Source organism: Balearica regulorum, chromosome 11 (assembly GCF_011004875.1).
Source record: "Balearica regulorum gibbericeps isolate bBalReg1 chromosome 11, bBalReg1.pri, whole genome shotgun sequence".
In the NCBI taxonomy this organism is placed as follows: domain Eukaryota; kingdom Metazoa; phylum Chordata; class Aves; order Gruiformes; family Gruidae; genus Balearica; species Balearica regulorum.
Genome location: NC_046194.1, coordinates 21449804 through 21467957, shown reverse-complemented (window position 1 = coordinate 21467957; position 18154 = coordinate 21449804). Strand labels below are relative to the sequence as shown.

The following is an 18154-nucleotide window of genomic DNA, read 5'->3' as shown; positions in this document are numbered from 1 at the left end:
CTGTGGTTCTCTCAGGCCCCTGGCTGGGCACGAAGGAAGGGTGGGCGACACCTGACTCCAGGGATATGAAAGCCCAGTTCGGCTGACTCCCCGGCCTACTGAGGTTTCCTCAGCTCCCCGTCGGCGAGACGCGACGAAGCCGCGATCCCTCTCGGTACCCAGCGCCCCGGGCCGGCGGGGCAGGCGCGGCGGCCGTGACGCGAGCAGCAGCGCCGCCTGGCGAGCAGGGCGGCGGGGAGCGGAGGGGGCGGCGGGGAGCGGAGGGGGCGACCGGGGCGCAGGGGGCGGTGGCGCCGGCCCTTCCCTCCCTCCTGGGTCTGTCTGTGTTTGTGTGTCGTCCCCCCCCCCGCACGTCTCCCCGAGCCTGACTCCGTCTGTCTGCAGCGCGGCCGGCAGCTGCCGTTACAGATACGGTGTCGGCGGGCCGGGGAGAGCGCGGAAACACCTGTTTCCAACGTGGGGAAGGTGGGGAGGGAGCCCGCGGCGGGGCCGGGGAGCGCCGCTCGCCCTCCCTCACCTCCCGCCGCCTGTAAACCCGGCCGTAAAGCCCGCGGGATCGCTTTTCAAAAAAAAAAAAAAAAAGATCGCTTTCAATTTTTACACATTCATCTGAAAAATGCGTCTCGAGCCCACTCCTCACGTGTTATTTTTTCCACCGTGTCCCGTTTGTGGGGGCGGGGGGGGGGGGAGGGCGAAGAGATGGGGGGACACGGCCGGGGCTGAGGCCCTGACAGACCCGGCCAGACCCGCCGCCTCCGTGCTGAGTCTGGGGGGGACGCGGCTGCGGGGGGGGGGGGGACGACGCCGGCCAAGGAGGGCCGAGAGCGGGCCGGAGGCTGTCGGCGGTGCGGGGTAGCCGGGGCGGGAGCGGTGAGGGCCGGCAGCGCCGCGCTGCATCCCCGGGTGCGTGCGGGGGCTCCATGATTTCATCGGCGGCTTCGCGGGGACCTGCCAAGAGCTGTTATGCCTCACTGCGATGTGTAGCTTTTTCCTGCCATTTTTTTCATAATAAAAGAGGGAGTGAAGCTGGCTTCTTTTTTTTTTTCCCTTTCAAAAAAGAAAAAAAAAAAGCCAAATGGATCAGAGAAGGGGAAAGAAAAAAAAAAAAGCAATAGCCAAAGGGGATGCCAGTGAGGTGTGGCTTGCATTTAAATATCCAATATGTCAATGTAAGGGGAGTGTGTACGTATATAAAGTGCAGTTTGCATCCGACCGCGGGACACATCCAGCTATGGGAGGCGCGGGGAGCGCGGGGCCGGGCCGGGGCCGGCAGCGCGGGGCCGGGCGGCCGCAGCTCTCGCTCTGAGGGGCCGCTCCGCTCCTCGCCGCGCCCGCCCGCGGGCCGCGGCCCCATGGCCGAAGTGGGCGGCTTCCTGGGCGCGCTGGACCCCGACCTGCACGGCTTCCCCCCCGCGCTGGGCGGCGGGCTGCCCCTCGCCGACTCCCCCGGCTTCCTCAACGAGCGCCTGGGGCAGATCGAGGGGCGGCTGCAGCGGGGTTCCCCCACCGACTTCGCTCACCTCAAGGGCATCCTGCGGCGGCGGCAGCTCTACTGCCGCACCGGCTTCCACCTGGAGATCTTCCCCAACGGCACGGTGCACGGCACCCGGCAGGACCACAGCCGCTTCGGTAAGGGGCGCTGCGGGAGGGGCGGCCAGGCCGAGCCGGGTTGGGCCGAGCCGGGCCAGGCCAGGCCAGGCCGCTCCGCCGTGGCTGGGTGGGTGCCCGGCCGGGCCGGGAGCAGGTGCCCCGCGTACAGAACTGATTACCCCGCTAATATAAATCATCCTGGGACGGATATAATTAGACTCCTAAACAAATGCGCTCACTCCCCAGCAATGCGGGAGTTTTTATTTCCAATTTCCTACTCTCCCGGTGCTCAGCCCTTGTGCAGGTGCACAAAAACGTGCCTTAGTGGGGGGGGGAAGGAGTAAAAAAATTAAAATAAATTTAAAAAAAAAAAAAGGTGTGGGGTTGACTAGTTCTAGCTGTGCCTCTGAAGTTAGCGGTGAGGGAGGCAAAAGAGAGACCACGTTGGAAAAAGAAATTCCTAGCTTTTGGGTTTGTGTTGGGTTTGGGTTTTTTCCTTCCTTTTTTTGGCCTCCGCAGCTATTTGTGAGCTGATTTCTTTTACTTGCATGAATTTCATTAGAAAAGCGTCTCCCCAAAGCGGGCAGGGATCAGTTGGCTGGATGGGTGTCAGAAGCTTGGTTTGGGGAGGTTGTTGGAAAGGAAGGGGGAAGCGGAAGGGGGGAAAAACATTTAGGGGACCCCAGAAAGAAAGGAGAAGATGGAACAATAGGCAGAGCACCGTGGATTTACCTTGCTGCCCGGGATACAGCTAGAAGGCTGCAGCGCCTGTACCAGTGTCACACAAGAGCAGGGATCTCTAATGAGACTATATGTAATCTTCAAAAAATGCATCCCAAGCCACAGGCGAAGAAGTAACAGTAAGTTTGAGCACAGCTAAGAAAAATTCCCGCTACTTCAGCATCTAGTGCAGGTGTCTGTGTAAGCTATCAACAAGTCCCATGCCAGTGATCTCAGCTATGTTGTCAACAGGTTGCAAGAAGCGCTCGCAAGACTTTTTATAGTTTTCAAGTGATTTAACTCCTCGGTGAAAGGAATTCTTCTTTTTGCCTTTACTTGTTTGTGACTGGTCCTTTCTGATACTTCAGGAACGCTGCCGCTATTGTTGGTAGTGTAAGGCAGGTTTTTTGGAACAATTGGAGAAACTTATCTCTGTACTGCGCTTTCCATAAACATCAGGTGTGTGCGTAGCATGTCCCAGCCTAAATCTACAAGAAAGTCGTAACCCGTGGGTCAGAGTCAGGTACTAATAGGCTCGTGGGGCAAGCGTTCTTTAATTACCTCCTGAAAGACACACATCTTTTAACCTTTCATGCTGCAATACGTGATGGGTTTCCGCATTAAAAGAAACTGAAAGCAAAGCCATTGCATCTGTTTGGTTTTAGTTCAATCTGCCACGTAGTATTTCTATCAGTTCTTTTTGCTTATCTTTATACAAGTAAACAGTCAGTTTCCAATGGCAACATTTGTCTCAGTTCCATTTTTTTATAAAGATTGAGTAAAATAAGTGTATTTCCAAACAAACTTTGGAAAAATGCGCTAAGCAGGCTAAAACTTTTCATGAATTTTGCACGCTTAAGCTTAAGTCACACAGTGCCTTCAATAAATCGAAACATTGGCATTCCCTAAGTGTTTTACCAGTCAGCATCCAGCTACGTAAACTAGACCAGACTTCAGATATAAAATATTATAGTTTTCTGCTTCAGGGTTTTCCCAGAGGCAGTGTAAAATAAATAGTTATTTGTTGTAATTGCAAGACAAAGCCCCAAAGGATTAGACTGGAATCCTCGTGTTCAGATAAAGTTGGACTAAACCTCCCTTCAGCAGAGACTCAAAGCAATAACGTATTGGCACAGAGTGTTCACCATCTGCATTCAGTAGCCATGAATATTTAAATTCCAGTGTTACTGGTATGGTTCGTATTAGGATGTCATGTATCAATGCATTCCTAAATTTTGCATGCAGCAGTCAGAAAGCAGTAACTCGTTACAGAAATAGGCAGCCTGAGCAGTTCTGGGGAACTACAAAACTGTGGTGAGGGATACAGAGCTAGATGAGTGTTTCGGGGTAGCGGTTTAAAGCAGCCTTAAATCTAGGGGCATCTGGGGAAATACTTAGAAATCCAGTATGGTGGATCCAGCCCACGTGGCTGGAAGGTGCTCCCTGATATGGAATTAATGTGCTCTGCAGCAGAGGCACGTATCCAGATGGGATGTAGGGCGGAACCGGACTTTGCATCCCTATCTCTTAATACCGGAAGGGGTTCAGGAAGAGACAGACAGTATCTGCACCCTCCCATGCGTAGCCATCCCAAAAGTTACCAGATGTGCAAGACATCCAAGTCTTCCAGAGAAGAAAATAAAGACCCAAAGCTCTGGTGATGCGGAACAGAGTACCAGACTCCTAACGGCGGGGGCTGAGGGAGGGATTCTTTTGTACCGCAGCTTTCCGGGGATGTGCCCGTAGGCCATGGGGAGGTAGCAGCATCGTCTACCCGCGCTGCCTGAGCAATCACAGTAACTATTCCCTCTCATCTGTCGAGGACTGGAGTGTTCCTAAATCACACCTGTCTCCTGGAATGTGATATTTTATACTTGTAAAAATACAGATTCATGCAAGAACAATGGGGTGCAGCTTATTTCTCCTAGAGGAGGCTTAACACAAAATTTGGTGAAGCCCTCCAGGATTGTTGGAAGAAAGCTTGTTCTCACACTACAGAAGCGCCCAAATTCGCTCTCTGAACCGGCAGCTCCACCTAAGTCATCCCTGAAAGAATAAAGTGTTTTCAAAAATGTATCTGTTCTCACTGCATCTGCTAAGAACCTTCCTGTACAAAGAAATAAAGGACGGTCAAAATCTGGAGTGGGTTTGGACTGACATTAGCGCCCCTCTGAGAATCCTTCTGAGAATGAACCAGAGAGAAATTTGCCAGGAAAATCCCTGCCAGGAGGAATCGCTCCTTTTCTGCCTCGTCTGTTTTACAGCAGCGTTAAACAAGTGACACGGTGCTACTCTTAACTGCAAGCGAGGAGGGAAAAAGGCCTTGAGTTTGTGCTGCAGACTAATAAAGGCAGCAAATGAAGCTCTTCCTGGGTACGAACCTGCTCATGGATCTGTAACACAGTCTCCTAGAGAAGCTGATGAAACCTCCAGAGAAAGTTTTGCTGTAGATTTTGACATTCAGACCATCGTGCACCTGTTGCTGAACAGTTGTTGAGGTTTTTAGCCGAAGCTTTAGGTTTGTAGCCATTAATACAACATCTGATGTTTCTGTACCCCTGCTCCTGAATATAGTCATGTAAGAAGAGACAGGTGCAAGGAGCTGAATTGTTCTTTGAGGGATGGTTTATAGTAAGGCGAGAGTGTGCGGGTCCGGCCACGGCAAAGCTCGGGAGATTATTCAGTGCTTTGGTGGTAAATGAATCCCATCAGAGTCTTAATCAAATCTCTCCAAATATTATCTAGAAAGGCTCAAGGAACAAACAGGGAATAATCAAGGCAAGAACAAAAAAAAAAAAAAAAAAAAGCAAGTCCTGGGGGAAAGAAAAAATAAAAATAAAATAAATTTTTAAAAGCATGTTCTACCACAAAAACACACCGCTACCATTGGAAAGAAAATTCTTGAGCTGGCCCCAGTGGCCGCTCCCTGTGCTGCTGGAGATCAGATGTACGAAGCTGCAATTTTGTCTAGCAATTGGAGTGAGTTAAGGACAGGATGGATATCCGCCCACATTTTTTCAGCCTTCACTCTGTCTCCTGACTTTTGTGGGTTTAAGTTACGTTCTTAATGCTGTTTCAACATAGTCGTCTTCTGTGCACATCTCTAAGTGCCACTTAAAGATCAGAAAAGGGGAACATTGCAAGGGATGTTGTCAGAAGAGATTGTCACGGGCACACCTTGAAGAAATTTTGTTTGCAAAAGCAGCAAATATTTACCCAACCTGCACCAGATGAGGGGTGTCTCCCCCACCCACTCAGAGAGGGAAGACGCTAATGCTGCTCCTGGGCTGCTCCTTACCAGGTCTTTGGAGACCTGGGTTCGCGTGCCACATACAGAGCGTGCTGATGGGTATACTCAAGAAAAGCTCTTGGTTTCCCTGCCTCGGACATCCCTCGGTTTCTAAATGGGACCAGCAACATTTTCCTGCTTCCCGGGGTGACAGAAGACAATTTAAAAAAAAACCCAACACGCTGGTGCTGAGGACAGTGTTTGTACCTACAGGAAGGTCGATCTGCTGCTCTCTAGTTATCAGATATTTCTCACTTGGACATCCACTTGTCTCCAGCCTGGGAAAGATTCCCCCATTTCTGGGTATCCCTGTACTCCTTTCCTCTGTATTACTTTTTACTCTCTCTCTAGTTGTTGTTACTCGTCCTTCACTCCCATCCTTTCAAACAGTGGCTGTCATCATTTCTGTCCTGCAGGTGGGAAAACGGAAGCACACAGCATTCAGTAACTCCCTCCACGTGACAGAACCGGTGGGTAGCGGAGGCAGACGACCACCCGTCATCCTGCGCCCCTTCCCTCCCCGTCTGTGCTTCTTTTCAGAAAATAAACCACAATAACTACCAGGGAGTGAGCAGAGCAGAGCCGAGCCAGGGTCCTGGTTTGCCTGCCTGGCTTGGGAAGGCTGCCTTCCCTGCCTGCGCTGCCTGCTCCCGGCGTTTTTGAAGGCAGTATGTGTCCCCAGGCCGGGGCGTGTAGCTGGGCATATTTCAGCCTGGAAAATGTCTGCACTGGTCCGTAAAGCATGTTTTCTGTCATTTGCTTCCTCGTTTAGCTCAAGGAATTGCGGCTCTCAAGTCCGTATTTCATCTTCCCCCCAGCACCCACTGGCCGCAGAGAGGGCTGGATGCGATGCAGAAACCCCAGAGTAGGCAGGGCAAAAGGAGGAGAAAAATTGTGATATAAGGTAGGAAGACTAATTCTTGCACCCAGCTTAGATGCCAGCATCTGACTGATGAGGCTGCGGTGAGCAAAGGGGGACAGAGGCGTCCATCGCCGTCTGGTCTGTCCTATATTTAGGCGGTGATGCAGTTATTGGCTGAAAGTTATCGCATCCACGCCCGGCCGAGCAGAAGACACGTGCCCGAAGCTGAGGGGTGACCGGGAGCTGCGACTGCCTGGAGTCAGCTGGCTCAGGTGGCCACTCATTAGGCTGCGATTTTAGACTCGAGGCGTACTTTTAAGAGGAGCTCTGGGACGTAACCTGATCAGAGCGGCAATTGCTCAGGACTGGACATTTTGGGAGCTATATTAAGAGACCTGGAGCCACGCTAAAGGTTAGAGCAACTTTGTCCTCCTGTCACTGGAGACATCTTGTCCAGTCATTAGATGGGATGGTGAAAACCCTCATCCTTCTGCTGCTGCTGCTTCCCAGCTAATTAATTCAGCACTGGGCACAGGCAAAGGCTGCCCATGCCCTCCAGCTAGGGAGCGGGTGATATCCAGAGTCTCACGCAGTCCCACTGATGCCTCCAGGAGGTTTTCCTGTGAAGTCTGAAGGTCTCCACCACTTGTGATGTTGGCTTTGTTCAAACCAGTTAAAAACGCACCTGCCTGGGGGCTGTTTGTTTTTAAAAGCGCTTCACAAAGGGTTCTCCTACGACAAGCCTTTCCTCCATCAAAACAGCTGCCGTCCCCCTTAAACTGGCAGCGGGGGTGCAGCAGGCAGCGTGGCAGACCCCCTAATTCCTTTGCCAGAGGAAATGAGGCTGCCCCTCATTATTTAAACTATTTGACACCATCGGTGTCGGCTGAAGCCCACGGGTAAAACAGTTGCTCTCGCAGGGCTGGGGATGGCTAGGATAGATGTTGCTGGACCAGGAAGGGGCTGGCACGAGGCCGGGGCAGGCAGCAGGACATGTGGGGCAGGAGGGGGTTTCTGGCAGTAACAGGGGTGACGGAGGAAGGACCGGCAGCGCCCCGGCTCCGAAGGCTGCAGAGGAAGATGCATTTCTGCCTGCCTATATTTGAAGCTGGATTTTATCCCTGCAGCTTGTATATATGTTTGGGGGCAGCAAGTACCCCACTGGAGCGCCAGGATGAAGATGGCCCTCACAGACATCTCTTTCTTCTAGTGCTTTTTACTTATTTTTATTGAACTCATCACTTTAAAACATGTGGGACTGTCACCTCAAACCAGAAGCCCCATGGTGACAAAAATCACTCTCTTTTGGTGAAGAATAAAACCCAGCATGGTAACAGCCTTCTGCAATTTCTAGTGGGCCAGCCACAAGTTTCTACATCTGTCTTCTTGGTGATAATTAGGAAAAAAAAAAAACACCAACAAAATCTAAACCAACAAAACCTAGCAAACTTTTTTCTCATTGGCAAAGGTAATTCCTCTTGGGCAAGTCAAATTTGCAATGCTGGGGAGAAGCCTAGAGTGGAAATCAGAAGATTGCACACATGTGGGACTATAAATCTAAGAACTGTGTTATAAATAAGGAAAACGGGGTCTGTAGGAAGCTCTGCGAAGGCTGGGAAAGGCTGGTTCGCGTTCGTCACTGGAGCCTGGTGTTGGTTTTATTCTCTGTATGATTTGGACTTCTTTTCTGTTTTAGGAATTTTGGAGTTTATTAGCCTGGCAGTGGGGCTGGTGAGCATCCGTGGGGTGGACTCAGGACTCTACCTCGGCATGAATGAGAGAGGCGAGCTGTATGGGTCGGTAAGTTTAAGGTTTTGTGCCGATCACACCACTATGTAACGCACACAGCAGTACAGGCTGCGGGGCCTCATCGGTGTCACGAGCTGTGTCTGTCACACGCCTCTGCATACCTCCATCCTAGCCGTGATGACGCTGTTGTTATAACATAAATGATACATATACGAAACAGGGTTGCGGAGGGAGGATGCACTCGTGCGGTGAGAGCCCATGGTGGTGCCCAGCTCCTGGATACCGCTTGGGGCAGTGCCTGGGGAGCTGGCGGGGGTTTATCAAGCTTTTGCCTTTCAGAAACGGTGTGGCAACGGTCAACTAAAGGCAGGGGAAATTTTAGCATAAAACCAGCGGCCGCTTGTGTGTTTTTGTTGGCTAACATATCAATTTTATTCTCTACATGGTCAGGATCTGCACCTATCTGCAGATCTTATGTTTATATTATGGCTCTTTAACTAACGGAAGCTGAAGTTGTGGTCTGAGTGTTATTTTATTATAACATTCTCTACAACTCCTTCTAGGAGTTTAGGAGGGTTGCTAATAATTTTCTAGAAGTGCCCTTTTCAGATGACAATTTGCCGTGCTTCACCAAAGACCGTGTCTAAACTCCTTGTTAGTTTTTCACTCCACACAAACTCCTGAATACCTATAAACTCTTCCTGTCATCACCTAGAGCAGATTCTGCCTCATCCTGTGCTGCCGTAGGACAGAGAAAGCAGAAGACACCCCGTTTCCAATCCAGGCTCAGGTTTCTAGTGGCAACTTGTGAGTTTGTTGTTTGCTCCCTTGGTTTGGGCCATGCCCTTGGAGTTGCGCTGCCGCAGCCGGGACCAGCTCAGGTCCACGTCGGTGCTTTTCTGCCCGACGTTACTGAACCTGCACCACCCTGTAGACCACTCTGAACATGGGCAGGTGTTCTGATGAGCCAGCCCCAAAAAAAAAAGAGTGCGTCAGGTTTTTGCTGGACGAAACACCACGCGGAGCGAACGCTTCTGCAAAGCTCAGCCGGGACTGCGGGGAAGGGGTGCAGCTTTGGCATCACTGGGAAAGTCTCCATCAACCTGAAGAGAGCCGAGCTCTCCTCTGCCTCTTTCTGTTTAATTAAGCATTAAGACTTGAAGTCAAAATGTCACGTCTTAACAACTGGGCAGAGGTGCTTCCTGCAGGTTAATTTAACTCAATTCCTAATTATTTAACTCAACTCCATATAAAATAGTTATTTCTAGTTAGCTAGAAGAACCACTTCTCTCTTGAAAAGTTAATTGCATTTTAGGTAGCCATTTTTAAGTTTTCTTTTCTGTAGCTGCTGCACTTCATTGGTGCTTTTTCTTCAGATGCCCCATTGCCTTTACTTCAACCCATCACCGGTGTGTGAATTTTTAAATGCCTCTTTCTAGATCACAGCACTACCCTGTGTGAGGATACTGATTTTTAAGGATGGATCACAGTAAATTTAAAATGAAATAATATAAACCCATTTTAAACCAAAGTGAAAGGCATATACTTCCTCTAACCAAATCAGATCAATCTCATAGTGTAGAAATTTAAACTCATGTACTCTGCATATAGAGGAGCCTTCAGAGAACCTTTCCTTAGCAAACAATAACAGTAAACCCCAAGTTTCCATCATCCTTTCTTCTCCCATTCCCATCTGAAACTGCCACAGACCCTTTCACTATTTAAGACACAGTTACTGATGTTTACATGAGATGATAATCAAAGATTAGCATGCACCAATAACTTCTTTTTCCACCCCATTTCTGTAATAACATCTACCCTAAACAAAAGTTAAAAGCAGAGACAGCGGTTAAATTACAAACTTGCAAGACAGATAAAAAGTCAAATCACCAGGATTCTGTAAAACACAAAAAAAAAAATATCTTAAAGCACATGTCAGAAAGAAGGGCTGGAGCCTCCCGTCAGACCCCGAGGCTGCTCAGCAGCTCCTGGAGTCGCAGCTTTTACTTTTGCCTGCTAAAAAGGAGGACACAAGCCTGCATATTCCCTTCTGTGCTTCCAAACTGGATTATAAATCAACACTTTCATGATGGGTTAATTAAATTCCAGGGCCTGTGTTCATGTTATGACACAGAAACAAAAATAGGATAACGTTTTACAACACTTCCTCTGGAAACAGAACTGACCTGAAGACGTAATCACGGGAGTTTTCTCCCTGTCGTTGCATTTTGTCAGACAATGCAGTGACCGGACTGCGGGGACGCAGGCAAACCGCTGATCTGAACTGTGCAAAAGTCACGAGCCAGGTCCCCAAATAACCCTGGAATTTTAAAATCTGGGATACGTGGGTTGTACAATGATGGCTTTTCGAAATTGAAAGCCACTACAGGATTCTTAATTAAAGGTCCATAAAACAGCGCCTAACAACAGCATTAGCATTACAATGGTATTTTAGGAGATTACAGTACAGCGGTATTTTTAAATTTTCAGCAAGTTTATCATTTCCCTCTGTGCCAGTTTTGATCTGTGTGTCGATACAGGCAGCCATCCCCGCAGCGACACGTGGAGTCCCCTCGGGACAGGCAGCTTTTCTGCCTGGCCCTCTTAACCTTGCGCCAACGTTTCTGCTAAGCTTCCCACCGATTTCAGAAACACAACTGATGCTTAGAGCGGCAAAAGTCACAGGCAGCACCTTGCACGCTGCTTGTATGGTGTCAGGCTCCGTGGGGACGTCCCGGGGCTTGGAAAGAAATAAATGGCACCTTGCAGAGTCACCCCAAACATTTTACCCCAACAGTGTACCTCCAAACAGCCCAGCGAAGAACAGGTAAACTGGGGCAAAGCAGCAGTGCACGAGTTCAGCCGGTCAGCAGTTTCCAACGTATTCTGAGCGGATGGCATCCTAGGGAAGGAAAAAAAAAAAAGGGAAGAAGAAAAAAAAGTTTATTTATTGACAGATCTGGGAAGAGAAAGCCACGGTTCCCGGTTCCCCGGGTCTCAGATGGCAAGGGCTGTGGCGTTGGCTTTTGGAGGGCTCACAGCTCACCTCGGGGTTTATTTAATTAGCAGCAAAACATTCAAAACAGGTTCTGAGCGCAGGTGAGCTCCTGGATCGTATTACAAAACATCTACTGCAGGCAATAACATTTACTTAGCACTCTGTATGCCGTAGATAAGCGACATCCCTACCCAAATAGTTTACGGTGTAGGTCCGGTGTTTGTACTATTATAGCATCCTACGTTTGCAGACTGCCTTTCATCTGAAAGGACTCCCACGTCCCCCCCGCAGTGCCCCCCTGGGATGGGACGGGATGGTGGGTCCCTCTGCGACACAGCGCGGTGGCGCTGGCAAAGCCACCCGTGTCCTCGTGGGGCAGGGGACAGCCCCGCTCCTCACTGCGGGGGGGGGGGCACGTCCCCATAGCTGGCACGGGGGAGATGGGAGGGAGAGGGAAGGAGCGATGGGCATGAGCTGAAAAGCCATCATCGAACGGCTGCAAGAGTTCGTAAGGGTTGAAGGGAACGGCCGGTCACGGCCGCGGTGACACCAGTGCCGTACGTCCTCCTGGCCCGGCGCGGGACGCACCGGCCGTGGGCTGGCACACGCTCATCGCATCACCTATCGCCGCCATAAATCCTCCCTGGGGTTAGACATCCCCGGAGCACCGCTCCCCAGCCAGACCTCCCCGGGTCTTGTTATGGCCTCACATCACAGCTATCTGGCGCTTCAGAAGATGAAAGGCCTGAGGAATGCTTTCATTCGCATCGTAGTGTATACTGTTAGGTGCCTTGAACTTTCAAAGCGGTGCTCGCTGCTGTTTAAACCCTTCAGACGTGCTGCCCGCTTCTCCTCCCGGGGTTGCCTCTCACCTACCTGGGGGCTGCTGCGGGGGGACGTGGCGGCGGGCGAGCAGCCCTCTGCACAGGCCACGGCCACCCCAGCGAGCTCAAAACTCACACCCCGAGCGCAGAGACCTGGCTGTCGGGTTTACAGTTTCGCTATGGCCCTGTTTTGGGTTTGGGGTTTGGTTGTTTTTTTTTTTTTCCATGGGGCATCTTTGCAAAATGCACACCCACCTTCTCCTCCTCCTTTTGTCTCCTTCCTCCTCTGAAGTTGGAGCTCTTTGGGTCCTGGCTTGTAGGGCTTGTGCCCGTTTCCAGCTCTCACCCAGGGGAAACATCCCCGGCAGCGCAGTCCCCATCCTCAGGGGAGCCAGGAGAAGGTAGCTGAGGAAATTATAGGAAAATGAAGGAAGAAAAGATTTTTTATTTTTTTCCAATTTTTGACACAAATGTCTTTTTCTTCCCCTCCCACCTCTGCCCCAACGCAGAAGAAGCTCACACGGGAGTGCGTTTTCCGAGAGCAGTTTGAAGAGAACTGGTACAACACGTACGCCTCGACCCTCTACAAGCATCCCGACTCGGAGAGGCATTACTACGTGGCTCTGAACAAGGACGGCTCCCCCCGGGAGGGGTACAGGACTAAGAGACATCAGAAATTCACTCATTTTTTACCCAGGCCTGTGGACCCTGCCAAAATACCCGCGATGTACAGAGACCTCTTCCACTACAGGTGATGTTTCCTGCAGCTGCCCCGTCAGTGTACATACTTGGGCTCCCAAGCTTTTTCCCAGAGCACTATATTAATAGTCATTCCATCATTCCTGTAAGCGTAGATGACATAGGAAAGCACTTACATTGAATTGAGACACTGCTGTTCCTCCTTGTTTCAAGCGTATATTGAACCTGGGTTATTTATGGGGCTGGGGGTAGGTGAAGGGAGGGAACCCTACATATAATCTGCCATTTTCATTCACTTTCTTTACCCGGTTGCTACAAGAGAGGCCGAATATTCAATGTTACGGTTGCTTAAAGGAACAAGCGGGCGAGCAAACCTGATCACCGGGTGGGAGGGGGCGCGAAAAATAAACTACAAATGAAGAGAAGGAAAGAAAACAAAAGACCACGGAAGTGCTGCAGATGCTGCTGCTGAGCTCGGGATGGTTACCTGCCAAGAAAAAGCCTTTCGAACGGTAACCCTGCTTCAGCAGCCCGGGAGTTTGCTACACGGATGATGCTACGTGGACTGGTCCTGATGCGTGGGGGTTTTTTTCCTGCTGTTGGGGTGGGAATGGGGCAAGGAACATTATTCAGATGTAAGCATGGATACTGTGCATAAGGACAAAACTATTTATAAAATGTATATGATATTTATTTTATATATTTATTTATTTCAAAATAATTTTATTTTTAATGAGAGATGCTATGACCGGATTTTCATCAGGAAGAATAAGGTCCTACTGAAACAGGAAAAAAAAATGAGTTTTAAGAGCTTATCGGCAATAAAATTGTCTTTATATTGTAGATTTCTTGCTAGCCCTTTTTTTTGGCGCTCTTTACCAATTAACCCAGCGTTTCCCCATAATACGAATATTAAGACCGCCTCTAAAAATGCTTGGTATGCTACAGATAAATTACCTAAACCCCGAACTCTTGTACGAGGAATGCAATCGAGTTATATCTGAAATGGATCTTGGGAGCGTGACCCTCCTGAAGCGTGGTGTCTAATGAACCGTGATTTCCAAGAACTGCAAACCCAGGTCCTCGGGCCACGCCAGGCACCGGCCACGGCTCGGCTTTCGTCGCCGTCGGGTGGCATTGCCGTCGGTGCGAAGGGAGGAACCTCGCCGGCACGGTCGGCGTCCTCGGGGTGTCCCTCGCCTCTGCGGCCCCACGAGCCTGGGAAGTGCCGGCGCAGCTCTCGGTGGGAGATGACGGCATCTGAGATGCGTCGGCACGCGATGCAGCCGCTGTGGATTAATTATCCTGTCAAAAATCAAGCGGAGAAACATCTGGAGCATCTGCTGAGCGTTGGGATGGACCCATCGTTTTAGCACACGGTGGGAGCAGGAGCGCGTCGTTGTACAGGCACTTTGCAGCCACGGGTGAGAACTTGGTGTGAAATGTGGTTCTCCGTAGCGTGCAAAAATACGTACACACGCAGATGTAGGGGCCGTGAGTCGCGGTTTCCTTATCCCCATTGCATTTTTCACACCCTTGTTTCTCAGCCTCCCCCTTGCAAAGCAGCCAAGGTAAAATCTCGGCTCCTTCAGCTTCACTCCATGAATTCCCAGAAGGATTTCACTGAACTAGGGACAATCCACACCAGCGTCTTCAGGAGCTGTGCTGCTAACGGAGCGTAGCCCCGGTGCCCAGCTCTGCTCCCGGCCGTCTCCCCCCGCCTCTGCCACCTCCCTGTCCCATCCCTTCGCTGTCCCAACCGCTCCCGCCGCGCCGGGAGCAGCAGCCACCAGACAATGATGGGCTGCGGATCGCGACGAGGAGATTACGGGACCTTTACCTTGACTGATCCAGACACAAAGGAATTTAATCCTATCTTTGAAATAAAAAGTGTTTATTTACCTTCTTCCCCTGAGTCACATCTCATCCTCAGCCGCCATGCCAGGAGCACGATCGCTCATGAAGCGTCCCAAAGTGTCCTTTGGGAAATCCCTCTGACCTCGAGCTTCGCTCTGTCCCTCGAGATGATCCTGCCTCCCTCTAGCCGGGGCTTTCCATGGTGCTTTAAGATAAATCCAGCTGTTAAGATCCTGCTCCTCTTCTTCAAAATGAAGGTCAAAACCTTCTCAGCAACGCCAAGTACGTTTTGCACCAACTCGAAAGGGACCTGATTTGGCCCAAGGCGATGGACTCGTCTGTCCGATACCCGAATCGAAGAGCTGCCTCGGCAGAACCTCCTGCTGCGAAGGGACGCGAGGGATGGTGTAAAACACCTTCTCAGGGATGGTGTAAAACACCTTCTCAGGATCCCGGTTCAAAAAAATGATACTTGCAAACAACAAAATCCACAAAGAATTTACTGGAATCCCCTCTGTAAAGGCTGGTGTCGCCTCCCACGCGGGACACTCTCTAAAGGGGGAATGCAGCGGTGCCGAATCCCACCCCAACGGTTGCTTGCAGTGGGAATTTACTGGGTTTGGTTCTGGTTCAACAAAATACTTAAAGATACGAGTGATGACTGACCTGGGAGCTTCATAGCAGCAGAATTAACAACTGCGGGCTCTGGCTGCATTTTGAGCGGCACGGGGGAGCAGCCGGCGATGCAGTGGGTGTTTTCACGCGGACACGCTCCCCTCTCCGTCCCGTCCCCGCGGCAGAGTCCGGCCGTTACCCCACACGCTGCCGCTCTGCCGGGCAAAAGCCAACTGGAACCGCCGACTGCTCCTTCGGCTCAGAGGCTTTTACAGGGCTGGCAGACGGACCCCACAGCCCGGGCAGCGCACGGCGCCTCGGCCGAGGTGAGTCCGCTCCTGCTGGGAAAGTTTTAGAGGAAAATACGTTTGCGATGCTTCAACTCGAGACTCTCCCCTAAATTAGCAAAAGGAAACACCAACGTATGTTTGGGATCGGCTCGTATCATTTCAGAGTTACGCCGGCCAGCTGAGAAAGCTCTCCCAAAGGGAACGGAGCGGCGGCTGGTGCGGGGGCACCCACGGTCCCGCAGAAACCCCGCTGCGCCCGTCACCCCCCCCGGTGCTGTTTTACACACAAAAAGCCGAGGGTCTGAAAACACGACAGTAAACAGGACCAAAGGCATCGCTTTCAGCCCTTCTGCCTCCACCCGAGAGGGGTCGGCACGCCGGAAGGGAAACATTATCCCGGGAACAGCTGTGCAGAGCAGGAGGGAGGAGGTCGGTGGAAGGAGCTGGCCTCTGTGTGAGGCCAACGTGGTGCCAAGCACAGCACAAACGCAGCAAAAGCGCTCGTCCCCCAGCTTTGGTGCGTGATCCGAGGCACGGGACGGTCTCGGAGGGGGCCAGGAGACAGACCTACAAGTGGCAATGCACACTCAGGGACGTCCCCGCGGAGAGCCCGCTGCCTGCGGGGAGCTCTCCTGGGTGGGACACGCAGCTCACGGGTCCTTTCTCTGCGGGGGGGGCAACGAGTGGAGGCCCCAGAGACTTACCTCCCCTGGAGAACGTGATGGAGAGCCCAGAACTGCCAAGGGAGTCCAGAACCTCAGCGCTGAAAGGCAGGATGGTGCTCTTCTGGTTAGGGGCTGCCCCACCTGGCAGTACGTCCAGAGAGATGCGCCGCAGCTGCTGGACCGTGGTTGAGATGTTCCCGAAAGGGCACCCAGGGATGGAGCGTCCTCGAAGAAGCAGAAGGGCTGAAATTCTTGGTGGCGAGACAAAGACATCGCACCCCTCGGGCCAGCGCTGGTGGCAGAGGATGACCCCGGGGTACCTCATCCAAAGAGCGATGTCCTCTCCCGCAACCCAACAGTTGGACTCAACTCGTTCTCGGGGGTTTGGCTGAAACACCAACTATCCCGGCGGGGGGAGCGGTCTGCAGTCTGGCGTCAGCTCAATCCAGAAAGCTTTATAACGACAACGGTGCTGCGAGGAAATAAAGTGAGGTTACCGAGTGCTCCACCTAAGCCACAGGACATACAATACACCGAGGGCGATATTTGGCATTTATACCTGATATCTCAGGATCATTTATTAACCAGCAGATGCAGGTACATTATTTCTCTGCTCTTAGGAGAACAAAACAGCGCCGAGGCTTTGCTGGAAAACCGCTTGGATGGGAGACAACGCAGCGGGGACCCGTGCTGAACGGAATTCACGGGCAAATGTGCAACGCAGGCGGGATGTGCTGCTTCTCCAGGTGCGCCCGGGGCAGCCATCGAAGATGGAGACGCGGTCAGAAACGCAGGCGCAGAGCTCGGCTCCTGGGGCGGAGGTGGGATGCAGCAGGCAGCGCCGAGGGAAAAGCGCTTTCTGAGGCTGAGGCTGCACGAACGCCGACCCTGCTCCTGCTTTTGAGGCAAAGACAAAACACGCCTGCGGTCAGGAAGGGAGAACAAACACCAAACCCAGCACCGGGGCCCGTGATCCGCGCACGACCGGCAGCCCAGACAGCAGCATCAAGTGGAATTGCAGGGAGGAACTTAAAACCAAGAGGACTTAGTCATGCAATAGGGAGCATAAGACTATTTTCTAAAGCAAGTAACGGCTTCGGAGGTGTTAACTTCTCATAACGGAAAATCCCAAGGACGCAGTCTCGTACCTGCACTGGCTGGGTTTGAGTAAGAGACCTGCAAAGCCGACTCCACCGAGGAGTCTCGGGCTCTTCCCTCACCGTACCAGGAAGAATTTAGCACCAAGATGCCCATGAGGGAGCGTGGGAGATCACCACGCGAGACGCAGCAAGCGCACGTGTCCATCTGCGCTGCTGCTAACGGGCATCGGCAAGAGTCCACGGAGGTGAGAAACACGCTTTGGGCAGTTGAATTATAAAAGTAGCCGTTGTCGCTGAATTCGGCTTTGGTTAACACCCCAGGCATCAATTACCGGTTCACATTCAGCGCCTCAAACCGCTTCCGTGCGCGCCAGTCGTTAAACAGAAAGCCAAGGTGGCGTTTGAGATCAGACCTCAAGAGCGGCCGAGCGCAGCCCCAAGGGGTGACCCCAGCCCCCCCCAGCCCTTCTCCAGGGCAGCGTCCCCATTTCAGGCCTCAGCCCTTCCCCAACACCCTCCTTCGGCCACCACCTCCCCCCCCGCCCAGGTCCTCACCAGGCGCCGCAGGTCGAGGAGCCGCGACCAGATGACAAACATCTTCCTGCGCGGCTGCACGCACGGAGGTGACCCAGGGCCGCGGGCAGGAGGATGAACCGCCCATCCCGGGAGCTCCTCCGGGGCGCCCAGCCTGCCAGCACTGGAGGAAGGTCCGTGCACACCTCCGAGACCCAAACCATCTCCGAGGCCGCGGCTCGCTCTCGGCCTTCCGCAGCGGCACAGCTCTACCAAAGACATGGGTGGGGGGTCCTGCTGGGGCTCGACGCTGGGACGCAGCTCCGGGGCACGTTCCGAGGGTGCACACGGGGTTATTCCAACACCCGAGCAGGTCTGGGAAG

General features: G+C 52.1%; 1 protein-coding gene across 1 annotated transcript; it reads left to right on the top strand.

The window, feature by feature from the left end:
* The first annotated feature begins 1124 nt into the window (after positions 1-1124).
* FGF16 (fibroblast growth factor 16) lies at positions 1125-13844 on the top strand. The gene is made up of 3 exons (XM_075763676.1): positions 1125-1629; positions 8158-8261; positions 12542-13844. The coding sequence occupies exons 1-3, from the start codon at positions 1125-1127 to the stop codon at positions 12785-12787; spliced, it is 855 nt and encodes a 284-aa protein (XP_075619791.1). The 3' UTR covers positions 12788-13844.
* The last annotated feature ends 4310 nt before the right edge of the window (positions 13845-18154 follow it).